The sequence below is a fragment of the Pezoporus flaviventris genome, unplaced genomic scaffold (genome assembly GCF_033815535.1).
Source record: "Pezoporus flaviventris isolate CSIRO_AGI_PZ_B2104156 unplaced genomic scaffold, CSIRO_AGI_Pfla_v1 ptg000001l, whole genome shotgun sequence".
Taxonomy (NCBI): Eukaryota; Metazoa; Chordata; class Aves; order Psittaciformes; family Psittacidae; genus Pezoporus; species Pezoporus flaviventris.
Window position 1 is genome coordinate 40,915,459 of NW_026892549.1, and position 18,070 is coordinate 40,933,528.

An 18,070-nucleotide genomic window follows, 5' to 3' on the forward strand; every position below is an offset into this window, starting at 1 on the left:
GTTTCCCTCACTGCAGAACTCTCCTGAAGCCTTGTCAGGGGCTGCCTGCTTACAGCCACAGCACGCAGCGTTTTTCCTCTGCCCTGCAGCCTGAAATGGGGACGACAACGCATCCCTCTGATGGGGAGCTGGATGCAGACCTGCCCCCATCCAGGGAAGGAGCCTCGCACCCGGGCCAGGGTCACAGGGAGCATGTGCTGCTCTCCCAAGTGGTGTCCCGCATGCCTTGCATTGTGGGTCCACCAGGTGGGAGGCTGCACCAAGGAGCACCATACCCAGCCTTGCCAACAGCTAGGACATCTTTTTCGCACAGCTGCAGAGGCCTCGAAAATAGGAGGTCAAGTAACCCTGTGCTATGCTGCTGGGCTGATTCACTCCTGAAAGTGACACAAGATTCCTTCCCTTTTTCCATCCTAAAGCTCCTAATTATGCCTCCAAGCACTGTCCTAAATAGCTTTTCCCCCCAATAGTTCTGATACTTAATTTTTTTGACATACATTTTTAACAGTTACTCACTGCCTCCAGAATTCTTAATGCTTGCCTTCCTTTTTCTTGTTGAAGACCTACTTTCCCTCATGGTCTTTACAAGTTCCCTGGCTGCTAAGAACTACTCATACTTCTCACCAGTGCCTTTCATTTCTTCCTTGGATGTCCAAGGAAGAATTTTTTCCCAGCGGAATCCCTCCTTTCCCATCTTTTTGACTGTGGCCTACTGCCTTTTTTAAGATGTTGCCAGTGAGGTGGCTCCAGTGTCTGGCCAGCCCCATGCTGCGCTGTAGACATATACCCTGACGCACTAAAGACAATAAGGTCAACTCCTGAACTAGAGGTAACGTCATGGGAATCAATTCCTTCAGAGAACAAATCAACTTAGTGATAACCTTTACTTTACTTAGAGATCTAGGTTATTTAGTGCACTGTCATTTAACTAATAAATACTAAAAATTCTGGTTTTCTGCATTTAAGAGAAAAATGAGTAAATGAAACTGAAATCATGTAACTGCTCATATGACCACACAAAGCACCTTCCTGGTTAGCAAAAAGTAGTATCAAATTCACTGCAGAGACAACATTTATTTCTGGACTAGCTGCTTTAATGGTTACCATTCAGGAAAGATCAGAATTTCATTAGGATGGTAACGAACCCAATATTAAAGTGGAGGTTTTGCCTACACACTCAATGAAAAATCACAACTAGAGAGATTATAAAAATAGTCACTAGGTACAGACTCCAGGAATTCAAAGTCAAGCAAGTACTTCACTGGGTCCTCCACCCCATGTTCCTGTCCCTAATGCAGCACACAACCTGTCTATTTGGGCAGGTTGTCCAAGGAAGATGTGAATATCCCACCCTGGAAGTGCTCAATGCCAGGATGGATGGGGCTTTGAGCAACCTGGTCTAGTGGAAGGTGTCCCTGCCCATGGCAGGGGGGTGGAACTGGGTGATCTGAAGGTCCCTATCAACCCAAACCAGTCTGCAATTTGAACTCCAGAGACCCGTACTTTGCAGGGAGGATTTGTCCTGTATAGGGCCAACAGCGTGATCAGCAGATGCTGTCAGCTTCAACTATTTGAATGTTGGGACTATTTGGTGTTAAACATATTCTGAAGCTTTATCATCAGTTGGTACTCAATTTCCTTCATATCTCACCAGAACATGAGACTTGGTGAAAATAAAGTGTGCTTATTACACCAGGACTTGGCTGCCTGACCCCTAAACTCCTGTGCCTACCACCTGCCATAACTGCTCATTGAGTAGTTATGGAAACTACTGAGGAGGGGAAATCGTTATGTTTCTTGAGGAAAAGTTATGTTTCCGGAGCTGGGCTTTTGGTTGTTGCTTACTGTTTGTTGGTTTTGGTTGGCTGGCTTCTTCAGTTGGTCAGCAAACTGACTGCTCTTCTCACAGTGGTGGGTCCTCATTTTAGGTTTCTCCTTTCCTGCAGCAGCTTCCATGATTACAGTTGCTTGTTAAACTCTGCTGGCAAAAAGGCATCTCCAGCAGGAGACCGGCACTTGGTAGTATCTATCAAATCCTGTTTGCGCTGCGTGCATTGGAGAGATTGACTATCCCCAGGGCAAATCTAGGCTTCCTATTGTGGGTGTTTTTTCTCTGACTGATCCAGCCTTGCACCTCTCAGCAGCCATCGCTACTTCTAAATCCAGTTTAAGGCACCTGTAAAGCAAGGTGAGCAGACAGTGTCAGCAGCACCCATCTGCTGCTGCACCAAAGCGGAGGTGCTGGGTATTTCACACAAGAAGAAAACGTAATTATCCTAATTATCCCGTTTACTACAAGCTTCCTGTTACTTTAAAAGTGGGACTTCAACTGCCTAATTCAGGCTTGCTTTCACAGCATTGGGGAAGAGCAGATGCCTTTTGCTCAGGTAAGCAGAGGGCTCCTCTGGCTCACTGGGGCTGCTGAAGGACACGGGGTGCCACCACCACAGCCAGGGCTGCTGAGGCAGAGCCCTGCCCTTCCTTGGCCATGGTCCATATCAGCTGCCGCTGGGTGCACTGAGAACAGGATGCTTTTGCCACAGCTGGTTGTGATGGCATTAGGCACTGGGGACAAGCACATAACAAGTAATGCAAACACTGCAGAGCAACAAGTGGGTCAAACACGTGCGTGCAAGATCTTACCAGCATTATTTAGAAATCTTCTGGTCGCAGACCTGGTGACAGGAGTGCTGCCATGCCAATGAGCCCGGAGCTGATTGCAGTGACAGGACACTGCGAAGGGCCAGCCAGAGCCTCTGTAACGTGCCCTGGAGGGAAGGCAGGAGTGATGGACAGTCTTAGGACTGGGATACACAGGGCCATTAGGCAGCACAGGAGTGAGGAAATGCATTGCATGCTGTCAAGGCAGCAAGGGCAAACACAGTATGTTTAGGAGTTGGCTCAGAACAAGGCAGCAGTGAACATATGTGGCTGCTGGAGAGTGCAAAGCAGATGTGACTGGGAAGCGTATGCTCCTGAGCTGGGAAGCGGGGAGACAAGGTTGTGGTCAGAGACATAATCTTCCAGCTGTGTCAGTTCACTGGGATAAATAAAGCAATAATGTGCACTAATTAATAGAGGACTTAAGCAGTAAGTCACTTTTAGTGCCACAGGAGATTAAAAACCACCAAAACCCACCCCCCCTCAAAACTTTAGATTCTCTCAAAGCCTCACCCCGTTGTACCTCTCCAGCAGCCTCCCAGCCTAGAGCAGTGCTCCCCACATGCTTACCAACATGCATCCCAGCTTCACCTCTTCCTTCCCGGGATCTTTCATGCCACACTTCCAGGAGAGCTATAGGAGAGCTGCCTTCTCCCCTCCTGGCCAGGCATGTAAGAAACAGGGTGGGGGTGCAGGGAGGCACCTTATGGCTAACAGGAAGGGAGCACATCTGGTTGTGATTGGGGATTATTCCTCCTCCTCTGGGTGGTGTTTGCAGGGCAGGCAAAAGTGCTTGCACTGGAGTTGGACGCTTCAAGCACAAACCAAGTGTTCTGTGATACATTCACATTAGAGATTCACCTATTCTGGGCAGCTACAACTGTGTAATGGTAAACAGCAATTCCAGTTCATATATGTAATTATAACAAAATACATGTAAAATATGAAGTAGTATATGGCTTGATGGTACTTTTTTGGTTTAAGAGTTCTGAAGTATTCTTGAGAGGCATCTTGGACAGTGAAGAAGGAAATTGTCAAACTAAAGAGGCATCTGTGGATGCTTAGCAAAATGTCAGGCTCCAAAGTATTTAGATCAGAATGGTCTTGCCAGAACCAGTAACACTCTAACTCACTTCTTCTAAATCAGGGGTTGTTCAGGGTTAAAGTGCCAACGTAAGTAATGAAACAAACTGTATTTCTGAAACATGTTTGTTAAGTAAAGATAAATAGCTTAATGTTAGAGTTCTAAAAGCAAAATTTAATAAATTAATATATGCATGCCAGATAAAAATACAAAATTACAATTGAAATAGCAATAATAATAAAGGAACACTGTTCAGCATTGCAGATTTCACTGCAACCACCATAAACATCATGGAGAATTACTTAAAGTAACATTTAAAGTACACATTTTGCTTCTGTTAAAAACAAATTACTATCTGATGAAAAAACTGAAAGAAACCCAAGAAGAAATCAGCCCCTGAAGTGGCAGAGAATGATACGAAAAGTCAATAAACTGCCAGAGGCTCCATTTCACGTAAGTCAGCCTTCTTTTTAGTATCAGAAACCAATTACATAGAACATAAAAGCAAATTCACAACAGGTTTACACGGAGAAACATGCTGAATTACAATCACAAACTATCCAGAACAAAGATGCTGCACCAGCTCAGTTGTTTTCTTCATGGAATGAGTCTCACCAGAACAGGGAGAACAGGGAGCAAATCATGCAATAGCTTTAGGCTTTTTGTTTTTTATTTTAACATGATAAACACCCAGGATTACTAGTACTGGAAAGTATGTGTTAACCTTTTTCAACATCGGCTGAATGGCACTACAGAAACGACAAAGAGTTCCTTCATTTTTATCCTGAATACATCGAAAGCTCTAGCAAATACGGAATTCAGCGACAAGAGCCATTAAATTACTTTAAAATATTCCTTCATCCATAGAACACTGTTGCTTCCTTTTTTATTACAAAACCCCCAAAATATTCAAAATAAAATGTCTTCATTTTTTATAAGCATCTCCACCACAAGTCTCTGATAACGGATGTCATTCAATGCAGCCATCGCATCCAGCTCTGGTGCTCTCATAAGAGTTGGTCCAAAAACTATGCCCAGATTCTCTGCACTCATCAGATTTTCCTTTTCATGGAGCGTTACTCTGTAAAAAAAGAACAGTATTTTTCATATTCCTTCTGTGCCAAACTGTGCCCGCATATGGTTGAAAAGCAGGGAAACTGGACAGAAATGTTTGCCATTTCCAAAGCCTGTGAGAGGGTGCTGTTTCCCCTAGGACACAAATGGAAAGATCAGGTGAAAACACTCAGAGGTTAGCGAGTGCAAACACTATGCAGGTTTACGGTGAGTCAGATATCTCTGTCCTCTACCACACACACAGACCATGTTTACTAGCAGGAGGGATCAGTACCCCATGGCAAGGGAGGGGGCTGAGGGGTGAACTCAGACAAATCAGAACAATCTCACTTCTGCTCTTTACAACGGCACCATTCAGAGGCTGTTCCTATGGGAAGCAGACCGTGTTTGTCATTACTTAGGCAATTTTATGATCACTAGAGATGTGCTCCTGTGCCCACCCGGGTGGGATTCTGCCCAGGTTTCCCCTGTGGCACACGGCTCCGTGTGGCCACACTGCTCCTCTCTCTGCATATGACGGCACGGGCATGAAGCACATCATACATGAATTCCTTGCCTTTACTCACTACAGGCTAACTGTGCTAAGCTGGAAGCACGGTTCCTCTTCAACACAAGTTATGTCCTGTGGCATGTACTAAGAAAAAAAGTGAGTCATCCCATTTGCGTGGCAGTCTGAGCAGGTCATTAAACCTGTGCTCTGACAGGACCACTTCCACTCCTACCTCTTCTGGGGTCCTCAGCAGCTGCCAAACAGCTGAGCCCTCAGTGCAGGGAAGCCTCCCACTGCCTGGTTCCCATCTGCAGGAGAGGAGGAGGTGTGGAGGCCATGTCCTGCTGCTCCACAGGAACTTGACCTGTTCAAAGCTGTGGGCTGAGGTCCTGCTGTGGGGCAACTCCTGAAATGTGATTTGAGAGAAGAATTGTACCTACAAGACAGGCCTCCTCTGCCTGGGCTACCGCAGAAACATGCCTGCTCAGCAAATGCCAGAAGGGTCACTGCTGCACACGATGATCTCCGGGGTCATGGGATGGCATTTCCTCATGTGGGCTCAGAGGAGGCCTGTGCTCTCCCATGCTGCTGTGCCTTATGGAGAAGGCAGGGTCCCACACAGGGGAGACAGGAGGAGGACAGACTGACTGAGGTGTCCTAACACTGAGCGCCCCTATCACTCTGCCCACCACAACGGGTGCAGGAGACACAAACACGACTCGAAGCCTAAGCCTCTGCCTTGGTTTATCCTGGTGAATTGCCTCGTTCAACAATACAAATTTATATTATTCAAATGTTTTAATATGCACGACAGTTTAAAGAATCCACCAGGATTCTCAAAAGCAGCTAAGAACCCAGGGACAGCAGCTGGAAGAGTCTAGCTAAGTTACTCCTCACCATTGTGACATCTTGCATTGCACGAAAAAATCCCTTGGTATACAAAAGGGATTCAAGATTTTTCTTCTTTTTTTTTCCCCCATTCTGCCTTAATTTTTATTTTAAACCAAGTTGGACTGATGTTTCCAAGGTGCTGTCTTCAGTCTGTAACTATTCCAGATAAATGAGCTGCATCTGAACACCTGCATTCGGCAGCAAGACAACAGCCTGTTGAGCACCACAGCTCTTTTTAGCAAATGTATTAAAAGGAAGTTTAAAACCAAGTGCATTTTGTCACCCTTCTACTTTATCATTCACCTATACCGGGAATACAGCGTGCAAAAGCAGCTTTCTAACTAGAGCACTCTTTAAGAGGGTACGGAAAAATTAACTTCACGCTTCACAAGCTGCAAGGTGAGCTTTTTTGTTCCTGTGTCTCTCATCTCTGTGTCTGCTTTAAAACATCCATTAGAAATGTCACTGAAATAAATGGGCAAATCAGGCAGAAACCTTGTAGCTGAATTTTGCCTGGGGCACTTAGCAGAGTCAACATATTCTTACTAGTAGAACTATAAAAGGAAAAAAGCACAAGAGAACTCAAAGTATTTTTCTAAGGAACGGGAATGATTCTTATATATCAACAATAAGCTCACATTCGTCAAGAAACTAAAATGGATACCCTAACATGCCCATTGTGTTTTTTTTTTCCCCTGCTTTCCTGAAAAGAAATAGAACCTGTGCTCTTGCACTGGATATTTATGCACTGGTCTGAAGCAGTTTCTTAGCCCACTGATCAACTTCAGTCATGTCTTGGGGAGCTGGAGAAACCTCAGAAGAATTTATGTTCCCATGGTTTTGAGAAGGTGGTAGGTGGAACAAGGGGATCCATACTGGTGAGGAACGTCCGGCAGACCTCACCAGACTTGTGGCTTGGTGGCAAATTAACACTGTGCCTAATCAGGGTCAGCTCAAGCCTAATGTATGCTGTCTTTTTGAGGGTGTCAGGGATGATCAGGGTAGATGAGACTTAGCAGAAAAAGACACCAGTCTATAGCCATCAAGCTGTATTAGTTCCCTGCCCAGGGAGTGACTTATTATTCCCAGAGGTACAAATGGCTTTTTAACCATAAATATTCACTGTAACCTTGAACACAGAGCAAATCTGGCAGGCAGATGACTTCTGTGTTTCAAAACTGCGTGTTTTTTTTACTTATTCCCTTTAATTGCTTTGGAAGTACTGTCAGTGGGATAAACCCCAGTGCTTGGGTATTCACTGTGGTGCAGACTATCGTTCCCCAACACAGCTCAACTTCAGGATTCAGTGGGCCTTGCCCACACTTTTCTGGAGGTCCTAGAATTGACTGAAGCTAAAAATGTGTTCAGCTTAGGGTTCCTTGCAGCCAGCCTGCCTACCTCTTCAGATGTGCCATGAGATACCGTAATGTTTCACAGTGTGCAGGAGGCAGCAGCTTCAGCGCCTCATGGAGAATTTCCAGCTGTTCATCCGGATCGGTGGTTTCTGTAACACAGATGTTCAATGGTCACCACGTGTACAGCTAGAATTCACACACAGAAAGACAACAAAGGTGGCCTGCAGAGAAGATAGGGTCTCACAGCTCTGCTGGGTTACTGACTTTCAGAACATAACCAAATGTCATAGTGGAGGATTTGCCTGTCCAAAAAGGTGCCCAGAGCTCCATCAGGATGTAACTGGTTTTGGACAAAGAAAACTCCCCAAAGCAGACTGCACTCCACTGAAAGAGTCCCTGCAGCCTACAGAAAAAATCCCCCTGACAATCCTTGCTGACTGGACTAGTTCTGCACAAATAATCCACAGGTGCAACGCTGGGACAGCAGAAGGAAGTCTGCCATCAGCATCTTTGGCTGTGTCCATATTACTTGGAAAATGCCTCCTCCAGAGGAGCGGTGAGGCCAGCATCCGGCCCTTGTTTTCTACCCACAGCTACCTCACACCTTTACAGGTGTGGCTGGTGTGACTGATACACTGCAGAGATGTTTCAGGCAGCCAGGATGCTTGGGAGAGGTGTTCCAGCTGGGCTTATTGCTGTGCTCGCAGACTCTCTGAAGGTGGCCTTAAGAATGAGTGCTTATCAGCTTATGAAAACACTCAAAAATGGACACCTCTACAAACACAGACTTATCTTACTTCTAAACACTTTGATAAATCACCTTCTCTCTGGCAACATAAACCCAACAGACTTTAAATGTCACTGTCAAGTACCAGGGATTCATGAAAGACAAACAAAGCGATATAATCCAGAATGTGTGATGAAAAGGAAGCATTCCTGGTGACAAAGGCAAGGAAAAATGTAACCATGATCATGTAGCACCACTTGGTCGTGTCGTAACGTGCAGTGCATCTTCACTCCTGCAATCCTTACTAAATAGGGCATCGTGTAAGAGCTGATGGGACAGCTATGAAATGAAAAGGCAAGTACAAAAAGCACAAAAAGGAGAAGAAAAGAGAATGAAAACCAGGAGGAAAATGCGTTATACTTACTTGCAGACTCTATAAACTTTGGGTAGGCATCATACGTGATGAGTGGAATTGGCAAATCCCTGAAGTACAGTTTAAGTGCACCAGTGATAATATTGATATCTTCATACATATTCACAGAAATATCAGCTTTTTCCCCATCTGTGTGGAGAAGGCACTGACATTAAAGCCTTGGAAATGGAACCAGATGTAAAATAGCATTCAAAAGAAAAATAATAACTTGGTTAAGCAAACATTATTAAAAAGGACACAATTCCAGATTTTGGCTTTTATAAGCAAAACAGTTACTGGGCTGTGAAATTCATCTTTTCAGGATGAAAACCTCCAGGATTTTATAAAGAAACTTACCCTTTCTTCATTCCAAACGACTGCAAAAAATGCAGATTATTTTTTAAAAGAAAACCTGCCTGCCTGATCTAGCAGTTTCTATCTTGTATTAATGTGTGGAAGTTCAGCTCTTTCAGAACACATTGCGCTGCCAAACAGCACATTTTGTCAGTACTGAATGAGAAACCAGGGGAGTCTGGGAAAAAATGTAAAAGAAAGAAAACCAACTTAGTTGTTCCACAGCCTCCTCATATTATAGGAAAAACATGTGTTCGCCATTCAGCTACAGCATACTACCTACTCCTGACCACAGTGGACACAGATGCAGAACTTGGCTTCTCCAGCACATCCCCACCCTGCTAACACTGCAGAGGAGGCAGATGTTGTCTGAACAGGTCCAGTCCTCCGGAGAAACAGGACAGAGAGCTTCCAGCATGGATTTTGGCTTTGTCTTCTATTGGGATAGGGGGACTGCAGCTGGAAAGCCTTTAGTTTTCCCACTGTCGTTTCTCAGAGAGAAGAGTTTATTCCCACTGACCTTCTTTTAGACTGCAGTAATTCAAATTTTGTTTGCACTATTGTAGTCATCTTATTATTTTGGAGCTTTCATCCAGAAAGATGGATTTAAATTGCAGAGCCCTCTTCAGGCACTTTACCACTTGCCTTCTATCCCTCCCCCATGCCCTTGAGCGCAGCTTTACTTGCAAACTAGGGCAGTAGTTCAGAAAGCTTTGTCCTTTCCTATGCACATCATTATTGAAGCACAGATACTGATGGAAGGAGAAAAGTAGATTTTGGTAATAAAGGCCAGAAGCAAATATGCTTTACTGATGGGGAGACTCCCCTTCTGCTAGCACAGCCGCCAGACTCCTTCAGACCAGCGATGCAGTGGAGCACGAGACAGACAGAGGCTGTGCAGAAAAAATGGCTATGTTTAATACATCAGCACAAAGTTTCTGCATGCGGGAAAGACTGTACCTCTGTCAAATGCCATTTTGACATCTTCGATAAGATCGCTAAATCCTGAGACTCTGTACAGTCCTTCGGAATTAAGACCTGCAATGAACATTTTAACAAGATTAAAATTAGACTTAATTCTCCATTTCTCTTCCATCCAGTTCTTCCTTTGCCAGGTTCTTCATTTAAGGCAGAAAAAGCAGACATGTTTTAAAAGCCTTATCAGAATGAAATCTTGCCCTGGCCTTTTAACCCTGACCCTTGCATCAGCTGCCTTGTTATATCAGCACTAAATTATGTTTACACAAATGATTTCAGAGCTGAAGAAACACGCTAAACCAATTACAACCGATTAAAAAATGACTGAGATTAGCATACTTGATGTTCAGTCACTATTTCTGAATGAAACCAAAAAACTCTCATCCTAGAAAAGGATACTCCATGTGGGCTAGGGGATCTGCTAAGAGGGAGCACATCGATACTAACTGCCTTTGCTTTAGCACATTCACTTAGTTTTTTTTAATAAAAGTGTTACTGGAAAGATAGGTGCCAATATATAACTATAAAGCAGTAATTGTCCATTAAGCAATTTCTAGCAGCATCTATAAAAATTATAAATGGGTATGAAGCATGAAATAATGCAAAGTATAATATCAGCTGTGCAGGGTAATTGGCAGTCATAAAACGTCTTGTGCAAATCTGTTTTGAGCAATTCAGCAGACACCCAGATGACCCAGATCAATCTAAACGGATCATCAGCAAAGCAACCTAAGTCCATTAACTATGCCTTACCTCTAGATTCAATTTCCCTAATGCACATATCCACTACCATTGGTCTCTTAGTGAAGTGTGCTTTTACTAGCGTTGTGAGGTCACAGCTGTACACTTTCTTGACATGCTTCAGATCTGGCTTGCAGTCATTTGGGACCATCTTGGAACACTGCTTGTGCACATTTAAACCACAATCTGAGAGAAAAATAAAAAGACAATGAGACTGGTGCTCAGTGAAAATGTATTTCGAGGTTGGTACTATGGAGTACATATGGCTCCAGCAGGTTCCGACCGACCTTATCTCACAACTACTACTTCTGTTGAGACCCTTTAACCATCAAGCGTGTGAGGTAGGGACCAACCTTAAGACAGATCTTCTATCCAAGACATTTCCTCTGTCCCTAAAAGATCTAACACAAAGTGACAAACTCTTCAGATGGGTTTTCAAATCAGGATCCCCACCACTATTACACACGCTGCTGTCATGACGTAAACTTACTTCCCAGATTGCTGAGGATTTCCTAACACTTACAGCTTTAACGTAGTCCTGGACTGTGGCACTTACGACACCTCCTGGGGAGATGGAGGGAGGGAATGGGTCTCAGAAGGCTATAATCCCTCTGCAGAACGTGCTGAACCCCTTCAGGAACCCTTATGCTCTTGCCGGATATGGCAGCACATGCACAGCATTGCTATTGACAAGGTCCCTTCCGCAGCTCAGAGGGGACTTGAATAATAGACACAGGGGTCTCCCAGCTGGTTGGTGGTTTCTTGCTATGGAGCAGTTTACAAAGGGCTCTGCTAAATCACAGCAGCTGCAATTCTGATGCCGTTTCACAGGGTGTGTCTGAAACAAAGTGTTGGCAGCTCCAAACCAGTTCTATTTACTTTAAAAATTACTCAGGGAAAATTTCTCGTAGTTTTTAAAAGCATAAACAAACAACTCCACAGCTTTATTGTAAACATACTAAGAAGGGGTTTTAGTTTAAGTGAAACTTAATTGAAATCAGGTTATTGAAAAATGCTTGTTCTGCCTAAAAAACCACTCAAGGCATAACGCTCAGGGTTTGGCATGGAAAACGTGTGTAAGGAGGCCTCTGTAAGGAGCAGCCTCCTGCACTGCTCCCAGTTTCTACTGCCATTTCTCCTGGTCTGCAATGCAAACTCACATGTGCCTGGGAAATAGCAAGCAGTGAGAAAGGCAGCACTTTGCAGTCAGGGCATTTACCACACTTTGACATGCACTCAGTATACACTGAGACTTCAGTTCTGCAGGCATTTCTGTTCCTTGCTGCACTGCCACTTGGAGTCCCCTGGATTTCTGCAGAATTAAGGGCTGTAGGAGATTGAAGGATCAATGCCTTGATGAAAACCTGCACTCTCCCACTGCAGTACTGAATCTGTACAGATTCCCTTCATATTTTGTTCTTGTTGATTCTGCCAATACTTGTATTTTCATTAATGCTCCACAGATTATTTAACTTTGTTCTTTCCAAAACAGTAAACCCCAGAATTTATCACTAAATTGAATTTCCACTAAGTCAGCTGCAGTCTGCTGCTAAAAGCACTTTGTTTACTTAACAGGCCTGTAAAGCAACCAGCTTTGTCACTTAGGATCCTCTGTAAAACATCCAGTCTCTGGTTGCAATTAAAGTTCAGCATGTCACCTTCAATCAGTCAAAACTCGCACAAATCCCCATCCAGATGAAATGCCTGATTAAAACTCTCCTTAGCTATTTCTGTGCAGGAGCGGCTCCCTTCATTGCGATGAGTGGGTAACATACAAGCCAGGGCGCTGCAAATGCTCCATTTCCCACCTGGCTGTGATTTTGTGTTGTGAACCTCACCCTGGGCAAAGCAAGCAACGTAAAACCCAGCTCCCTGCAAACAAGCAGTACCCCTGGGGTACCTGTCACAGTGGCCTGTGATGGAGACCCAGGCAGTGGCAGGCTCAACTGCTGTCCCTCCAAGCATGGTGAAGTTCAGTTTGGTCACTCGGGGTCCTTCAGTGTTTGCTCAGTTGCCTCATTTGTGACAGAGAGGAAACAGTGGCAGCCAAAGCACTTGCTTTCACCAAATCCCACATTTAATCAAGGGCTCTCAGACCCCAAACTGCATGATGACACCAGCTCTTCACACACAGCCTTCACCCTGCCTGTGGTTCTGGGGTGCGGAAGGAGGAAACTCTGAGACCAGATCTGTGCCCAGCACTGCATTTTGTCTGAACTGTGAAAAACCACGTCCCTCTGGGTTTTAAACAGGGAAACCAAATTCAATGGAAACGTGACCCCAGTGCTTTATTGTCTCAGTGCTTCACCTTTAGCATGGAAAGGAGAAGCTGTTCTTGTCTCCTCTGGGTCTTATAGAAATAAATTCATTAAATGTTTGTTGAAATGCAGAGGAAAAAACACTCATCTTTGGTGTAAGGCTTGAATACTGCGCTGTTAGTAAGACAGCAGCTCTAACAAGAAGACAAAATACCGGACAGGTTCTATTAAGCAAGTACCACCCATTCTGCTTTCAGAATAAAGATGAAGTTGTGAAGTAAAAATACTAAGTAGTCAAATAATTAGAGGCATGTCTTAACACACACACACACACACAGAAGACAAGCAAATTAAGACCGAATAGGAAATCTTAATTCTTGATTTCCTTTATTTTGAAACCTTAACTTTGCAGTAATAGTATTTACAAATGCAAATATAATTATTATACACAGAATTCCTAAAATTGCTGTAAGAAGCACCCACTCCAACATGTGTGTGAAATGCTCTAGTATGTCTGTCAACAATGGTGTCTATAAGACAGGAATGGCAGTGTCTCACTCATGAGGACTCATGAGTGATTTTGTGAGTGCAAATCAGCTGCTTCACAAGACAGCAATATAGCTCAGATTTATGTTGCTGGAAATTCAAGGATAATTAAGACTAAAATGTACAAAAAAGAAAAAGGAAAAACATGCTTCCAAGTGTCTTATTCTTGACTTAAAACAATTATCACATTCACTGAGATAATTCTATGTATAGACAAGAAAGTTTCATTTCATTAAAATATCTCACAGAAATGTTTTCAATGTGACAATGTGAAAACCTTGCTCCTGAAAATACTTGTTATTGCTAATCCCATAGATTCAAATGGGCTTTGGATCTGACCTCGTTAATACCAGAATAGTAATTACAGATGCAAAAGTCAACTTTTCTCCTCTCTCGTTTGCTCTTCCTTTGCATTTGATTAGCTTTTATGTACCAGCCTATTGCTTAAGGGCTTACAAACCCTCCCGAGAAACATTTTAAACCTAGAAATATTTCAGATACTTAATGCTCAGAAAATGCATGAGCACTACATTCAGTATTACTGGGATGTGTGATACCCTTCTAATAAGATTCTTCACATACCTCTTACGTGAGTGCAGAAGACCGCCTTACTTTAACAGTTCTGCATCAATAAAAACTCCTAGGAGTTTTCAGTGGATTTCCAACAGGAAAATTGTGTTTTTCCCAACAGAGAAGCTGAAACTCAACAATGCCATGCTTTCTACCAGATGGGTTCCTCTCCGCAGGTAACAATACTTCATGAAAGGCAGAACAGGCATGTCTCAGTCGCTAGTCTCTGGTTCAGTTGATAACTTGGGATGAAGGATAATACCTTATTAACTCTAACAGGTAAAAAGCACAATGGCAGGAGACGAGGTCAGTTCTCCTCTTCACAGAGCACCAGAAACGTGCCAGCCTTATACAGTAACTATACTCAGCTTACGTTAGACAGGAATTATGCTGCAAATTACATATTATTAAATAAAAATGTCCTCTGTTCTCATTGCAGATGCTTCATGAAAGCTTCAAAATCCATTATTTTAGAATCAACTAGGAAGGAACAAGAAAGCTGAGTCCTGAACCTCTCTGCATGCTGCTGCATGGTGAAGTCTTCAGACTGCCTGCCTTGTTTGCACATGAGCTTCATGATTTGGCCGAGTTCTTTAAGACCAAGAGGATTCATACAATTTCAAATTTAGGGTCTACTGACTTCTGGTTATATCAAAGTAAATCCTGAACAGCTGAGTTGGTGTTAGCAGCTTTCCTCCAGATCTAAAGTAATCAGGAGCCTTAATCCATTTCTTACAGATGTTCATCAGAGCTTACCTGCTGGCTGGCTATACAAATTGGTGAGGAGCTAAAGAAGAATCCCCCTAAAGGGATTTATCTGCTGATAAATCCCATAATAATACAGGTCAGAGTTAAAAAATGCAGCCATGAGCCCTTGCAGGTCAATAGGAAAACTTACTTCAGTTAATCAGAATTTCACCTTATACGGAGACGATTTCTCAGGACCAGAACTGTAAGTCACGCTTACTATTCCTTTTTACAGTGCTATCAAACTGTGACCACCTTTCAAATATACCAAATGCAACAAAACCAACCAACCAACCAACCAACCAACAAAAAAAAGCAGTCATAAATTCACGAATTTATAGGAAGTTTGGATGTTTTTTTGTGGGGAAGAGTAGTTTTAGATGACAGGTTTAAAAGTCTGTGGTAAGCTGCCCTGATTTTAATAGCATATTGGTCTAGGAGTTCAGGTGAGCTGTGACATTACTTCTATGAGAGGTATTAAATTTAAAACCAGGCTGACAACAGTTTCCTGTGATACCTAGAAGAAGGTTTGGTAATGTTTTAGAAACAGCTAGTACTGATGTTAGTCCACTGGGCTGAAAGAACAAACAATGTGTTCATATTAATGCGTGAACACAGCCAGAAGATGCATGTACGTTAGTGCTACCCCATGAGCACACATTATAAATATTTGCAGAGACTAAAATATACTTCACTGTCACTTTTTGATATACTGCTGATCTGACTTTATCCAGTTTTAGATTTCCTTTGGTTTATGATTTACTGGTTAACATGGCAGCTGATCACACTCCACTGGAACGATACCGTATGCTACATATATCACTCTAATTATATTTTTGAATTACCCTGAAGAAAATTTATGCATTTTGTCACTCCAAGGAGCAGCTTTAGGAGCTCAAAGGGAGATTTACATTATCTGCAAAAAGCTCTGAAAGACTCTCTGGAGGTTTATGGGAAGCATAGGAGGGTGGGAAGCATGGAGCTGGGGTGCTGTCACGATGTGTTGCCTTGGGCAGGTCTGCTGTGGTACCTGCCAGATGGGTTAACACCTTCACCTTTGGTAAGCTGACATCTGAAGACAAGGGGTTCTGCAAAAGCACAAAGTACTGGCATTGTTAGTTTTGCAAGGGTGAAAAGGTTAGAAAGGAACTTGCTCTCATAAAGAAATCATGAGATAGTAGCTTTCCTTTTAATAATTTAATGCTTTTTTTCTGCAGCAGAGGAAGCAGTGTTTTCTGTTCCCTTGGATGCAGTGTGTGTGAACAAGCACCTGAACCCAGCAAACCCAGTGGGCCTGCGTGCTGCACTCTGTGTTTCCAAGCAGAAGGCAGCGGGGTGCTATGAAGGTCTGCCACCTTCCTCCTCCTCGGCAGAGCTGTTCCAGCCAGGGTGGCAACACGAGCTGCTGCACCGCCTTACATACATGTAATTTGTTAATGTGCAATGCACATATGGAAGCAACCTTGGTCCCACCTGAGTCCTAAACCACTTTATTAAGCAGCACCATGGCAAAAATGGCTTCTATGCTCCCCCAAACCTGTTATCATCCATACTATTGTATCAGACACTATAGGGTACGTTATTATTTAGGAAGGAATTTCAAGAGGGCAGCTAGTTACTGAGCAAGAAAATCACCAAATACTGCAGAAAAATCAGGGGTTATGAAATGAAAAAAAAAGCCCATGAAACAAACCCCCTTATCCCAAAAGAATACATATGTCTGTGCCTTCAAGTGCTGGACATGTTTAGTGGCAATGGTTTGATTTTGTAGAAGTCTTAAAAGATCAGTTTGTTCAAAAACTTCCCTGGCTTCCTGCCATGACACCTGCCTACCTCCTCAACAGCTCCCCTGATGGGCCGCTGGCTTGCTCAAGGCTTCCAGGTCTGTGTGGGCTTGGAGATAAAGCTGCTTTTAGGACTTACAGTTTCAAGAATATATAGCTCCAGAATAGCTTCCCCATGGGAACGACTCTGAAGCAAGGCTCTCCTGCCTGATTAGCATTTCAGAACCATGGAACTCATTCCTTTCAGGAACACCACCAGATCCTGAGCTGCTGGAACAGCTTGTCAGGCATCACCACCTGCCTGAGGTCGGCAGGGAATGTTCTCCAACCATTCCTCTTCCCACAGCCATGGCCTCTGCGGCTTTGCTTTGCTCTTGTTCCCTCTTTGGGCTGTCTGTGCCCTACATCGTCAGGGAAACCAGCAGAATCGGAGTGCACAGAAGAAACTTGGATGTGTTTTTAAGGTGCAATTGTGGGCAAAATGGGAGCTTGTCATGACTAAGACATGCAAAATACCTTGAGATGGGACAACATGATGAGCACATCTTGCCTTCTCCTTTGCTGATTACATGACTAGATCATCAGCCATTCTTGCAAGCCCTAAAAGCACGAACACTGTGCCTGCACAACTACTGTCTGAGGGTGGGCAGGCTCCTTTGTGGTCTCCTGCATCCTTACATGCCAGTGGACCAACACAAGGCTGTTGTAAATGCCAACAAAGGGGTTAATAGCAAGGCAAAACAAAACAGCAAAGGAAATGCGGCAGTTGTATGTTTTTCAATTACTGGAGAAGGAAACAGATGACATGGGGAAATGAAACACTTCAGCAGTAAGTCACAAAACCATCCTGCTTTGAGACTGCAGTTTAACCTTTCTGAAAATGAGCTCCTGGGGCTTACTGCCACCAGGGCTTGGGCTCTGCCCACTGCTTGGGCTCAACTAGTTGCACCCACACTGATAGTTCAGCTGCACTATCAGCTTCTCAGAGGGTGGTTAAAAGGAGCAGCCCAAAACACTGTCAAAAGCATCCAGTGAAATGCAGTAAAAAAATTGTATCATTCCTTTAAGATAAGCTAATTAATGCTCTTAAACCAGCCTGTTTAAAAAAAAAAAAAAAGAATCTTCTGATTAAATCACTTATTCATTAAGAATGACAAAAAAGGGGTACAGAAGGAAGAGATTATACAGTAGCTTGAACAGTTGTGATGGGCTGAGGAAGGGGACAGGACACACACACCAGCTTAACAAGTCAACTAGTCTGCTTGTCTACCAGTCTACTTGTGCAGTATAATAACAGCTGCTTGTCTACCAGTCTACTTGTGCAGTATAATAACAGCATCATTAATACCATGCTTTAGTCTCTGAGAACACACACAATTCACCACTAATGCTACTGGG

The 18,070-nt window shown here is 43.6% G+C and overlaps 1 protein-coding gene across 2 annotated transcripts in view; it reads right to left on the reverse strand.

Moving 5' to 3' along the window:
* Positions 1-3,898: 3,898 nt before the first annotated feature.
* The window catches only part of CHN1 (chimerin 1), a 103,614-nt gene continuing 89,442 nt past the window's right edge, over positions 3,899-18,070 (reverse strand). For both annotated transcript variants that reach the window (XM_061454045.1, XM_061454037.1), the window contains 5 exons: positions 10,780-10,953; positions 10,009-10,086; positions 8,707-8,844; positions 7,599-7,704; positions 3,899-4,826 (listed from right to left, as the gene is read on the reverse strand). In XM_061454045.1, the coding sequence (XP_061310029.1) occupies positions 4,655-4,826; positions 7,599-7,704; positions 8,707-8,844; positions 10,009-10,086; positions 10,780-10,953 (668 nt within the window). In that variant the 3' untranslated portion in view covers positions 3,899-4,654. The remainder of the gene's footprint in view (positions 4,827-7,598; positions 7,705-8,706; positions 8,845-10,008; positions 10,087-10,779; positions 10,954-18,070) is intronic.